The 3,870-nt window shown below is 31.8% G+C and overlaps 1 protein-coding gene across 3 annotated transcripts in view; it reads left to right on the top strand.

Annotated features, from left to right (window-relative positions):
- The first annotated feature begins 2,210 nt into the window (after nucleotides 1-2,210).
- Nucleotides 2,211-3,870, top strand: part of LOC106460445 (cAMP-dependent protein kinase type II regulatory subunit-like) — a 103,181-nt gene continuing 101,521 nt past the window's right edge. For 2 of the 3 annotated variants that reach the window (XM_013920140.2, XM_022387155.1), the window contains exon 1: nucleotides 2,211-2,665. In XM_013920140.2, coding sequence (XP_013775594.1) covers nucleotides 2,425-2,665 — 241 coding nt within the window. In that variant the 5' untranslated portion in view covers nucleotides 2,211-2,424. The remainder of the gene's footprint in view (nucleotides 2,666-3,870) is intronic. The other variant, XM_022387156.1, reaches the window with a different exon arrangement.

Here is a 3,870-nt window from a genome sequence, read left to right as displayed (position 1 = left end):
CAGTATGTCTGCGGACTTACAACGCTAGAATCCGGGTTTCGATACCCGTGGTGTGCAGAGCACAGATAGCCCATTGTGCAGCTTTGTGCCTAATTACAAACAAACAAACCACTACCGAACGCACTCTTCACTACCAACGTTACAGCCTTGATTAAATCTCTGCTACTAGAGTCCTTTCCTTCGCCACTCTTATAAACATAATTTAGCTTGCTTTTCTTACACACTAGACTTTCATCCTCTGAACATGTCCTCCGGTTGGATAGCAGTAAGTCTACGGACTTATAACGCTAAAATCTGGGGCTCAGTTCTCGTGGTAACACTGAAGATAGTCTAATGTAGCTTTGCTGTAAAACAAACAATCAAACCCTCTGAAAATCTTAATAAATCTGTCATTTCCCTTCTCTCAATTTCTTACACATTGTTATACGTACATTGTTTCCGTAACTGTATCTGAAATAATTTTGCATACAAAGACTCTTTTTCTCACATGTTATTAAATAATTGTTTTTATAATCTTAACTACTTTCAAACTTGACCACGAACGACTATAATTTGTCATTAAGGCCTTTATTAGGCTAATGTAATTAATGCTTATATCGTTGTACTTTACATCACATAACGTCTTTTATTACCCAAACCTTTTTACTTAAATGCTAGTGTAATCATTGAAAAACTTCAGATTAGTCGATGTCCAGCAGATTAAGTTTAAGGAGCCCTTAGGCGATCCAGAGAGTTCTTTCCCCTCATTTTCTAAAGGTTTTTTTTTTTATCCCTCAGAGATAATCTCTGTCAGTGTATCAACAATTTCAAACTAATATTTTCTTATCTTCAAGTTGCTATTGGCCACGATCCTAAATCCCGCTTTCCCAACAATGATTTATCAATACCAATAATAAACAACCTTATAAGATCCATTTTTTTTTCTGCTTCTATTTTAAATATTCAACATTTCGCTTTAGAGCTTCTTCAGGAGCGTTCCACTAAAACCCAAACTGAAACTAATTGTACAAAGCTAAATAATGATCTACCAATGATTATTATTTGACTTGTACTTTTCCACGACTGATTTGTCCGCACTTTATCATTTCTCAAGTTTACAGATTTTCTTCTTGTTCTCACCTTTTACACCAGAAAATAAATAAATAAATAATTTTTGTGTTATTTTCCCCTCGTGCCAAGCTTTATTGATAGAATAAAGAATTTATAGCCAATAATAAGTTATCTCACTTCGCCATTCACACGATTATGCTTATACAGGGGTAATAGAAATGAAATAAATATGTCAGAAATATTTAAAAAGCTTAGTTTTATGTCATTATTTAATTTATGTAGTGTATATTGGTGTATAGAAAACGTTTTAATATTAGAAATAAATGACCTTATAATATTAATATGTTGTTTTTATTTAATTAGACACCAAACGTTTCGCTTTTCAGCTTCTTCACGAGCCTTCCTCTAAAACACAAATCGAAACTGACAGTACAAAGCTTCAAATAGTTTAAATAATAAATTCTGTTAGAATATACAACGTGTGTTAGTACAACGTGCTATGGAGATATTAAATAGTAAAGCTTATTGTTGAAAAATACTAATGCACGTTCAAGATTCGAATAGAATTTATTATTTAAACCATTTGAAGCTTTTTACTGTCAGTTTAAGATTGTGTTTTAGTGGAAAGATCCTGAAGAAGCTGTAAAGCAGAAGGTTGAGTGTCTAATTAAATTAAAACAACAATTTGGTGTTATAACGTCGTTTATTTCTATTATTTCCCCCCAGTGGCACAGCGGGATGTCTGCGGACGTATAACGCTAGATTCGATACCCGTGGTGAGCAGAGCACAGATAGCCCATTGTGTAGCTTTGTGCTTAGTTACAAATAAACAATAAACAATTTATATTATTAGTTTTATGTCACTGTAATAACTACATTACTTTGAAATAATAATTATGTTCGAGAGGGAACAACAGTGTAAGTTGAGTTTATAATTTTAAGATTAGTTGAACATAGGAGATCAGTAAGGAGCTATTTCAGTTCATGCATAGTCGAAACTTATTTTCTTCAAACGTATTAAGTACTGTGTTGAAAGCCCTTTAACTGAAGAATCCCCTCATTCGATGATTATAAGATTGGTGGTGATTCGTTGACTGTTCACGTGGCCGTGTGACGTAATGTTCTCTTCCCACCCCTGTTTAGTAATACACTAGCAGACGGCTATTTAGTCTTGTTTCCTGTACTTGATAGATCAGTAGATGTGAAGTTAAGTTGGCTGGTTATATGTGGTTTTGCTTATTATATACGAATTAAGCACGTAGTTTAGTTAGACATATTAATTATACTGTGCTTAAGGCTTGAAGAAAATTTTAACATAACTTAAGGATGTCTGTATGATTAATTTGAGGGATTGCTCGTGGTGTAAAAAGAAATATGAGTCAGATGAACATCAATGATAATAGAATATCTGTTCCTCCAGAGTTAACAGACATCCTCCTTGAATTTACAGTCAATGTTCTCGTGGAAAAACCAATAGATATCCTGAGTTATGCCGTTAATTACTTCACAAAACTCCACACAGAAAGACAACGAAATGGTACAAAAGACGTAGAATTAGAATTTGAAAACGATGCTGTGACTAGCGACGATGACGATATTTTTGAAGAACTACCAAGTAGGCCAGTCCTAGTTATATTTTGTACTGTTTTCTTACTTGAATTTGTTGAAACCGTTGTTGTTTCTGTTAGTGTTACACTTACAAGTTATACTTATAGTGTTAGTAGTACTAGACTTGTAGTGCTAGCGGTAGTACTTGTAATAAATAGTTTTATTGTAAATAACTAGGACTAAGTTGTTGTTTTACCTACTTTTTCTAGGCTAGAGTTTTACACTTGGAATAAAAACCAGTTGTTTCGACAAGAGAAGTCTTAGAAAAAAATAATTTTTATTTTCTAACTAGTACTAGTAGCGGGAGTTTCTCTTACCGAGTCTTAGGTTTTGTATGGGAATCTTTATAGTAAGAGTAAATATGCACGCAGATTTACCTTTTGGGGCTTTCCGTGTTTTTGAAAATGAAATCCTAGACTATACAATAAATAAATACTTTTAAGTTGATTCATTATATCATATTTTAAATACATTTTTAGAGTATTTACTAAAATTTGAGTTATAAAAAAATAGATTTTAACTCTTACAGTGTTTTAGTTGAAGATAAAATTTAAGGTATTTGTTTTGAAACATAAAAAATCATTATAATCAAACCATTCTTCGTCTTGTAAAAAGGTATTTGTTTATTATTTATGGTTTCAACTTTTAGTATATTTTCAGAAGACTAAGAATTGTAAGTGCAGTAATGCAATTAGCAAATATAAAGTGTTGATATTTTAAGAGTTGAACTATTAATATAGTATTATATGGTATGATGATGATGAAAACATTGATGTCCAGTTTAGGAATATTGGTAGAGATATATACATGCACATGAAGGAAGGCATCTGCCAGTTCTCAGTCAGTTGAGTTCAGTAAAACATCTTGTCAAAAGTTTAATATCCAGCAGTAGTTAATCATAATCTGTCATATGCCTATTGCAAGTTAAATGAAAAAAAATGCATAAAAAAAAACTTGGAGGTTTGTTCTGTTATAACTTACTTGATAACTTAAAACTAACCATATGAGGTAAGGTAGTAAATTAAGCTTTTTTTCTGGTTTGTCACATAAATTAACTGATATTGATGTGGATAGGTAAGTAGACATCTGCATTGTTTATAAATGTTTCCTTGGCAATTACAATAAACATTTTGTGTTTAGAAAAGATACTATAAGTTTCTTGTTTTGGTAATAGTAAATTTCAGCAGCAATGTGTTTTAGATATATATATAT

The sequence above is a fragment of the Limulus polyphemus genome, unplaced genomic scaffold (assembly GCF_000517525.1).
Source record: "Limulus polyphemus unplaced genomic scaffold, Limulus_polyphemus-2.1.2 Scaffold770, whole genome shotgun sequence".
Classification (NCBI taxonomy): Eukaryota; Metazoa; Arthropoda; class Merostomata; order Xiphosura; family Limulidae; genus Limulus; species Limulus polyphemus.
This window is presented reverse-complemented; position numbering and strand designations above follow the sequence as displayed.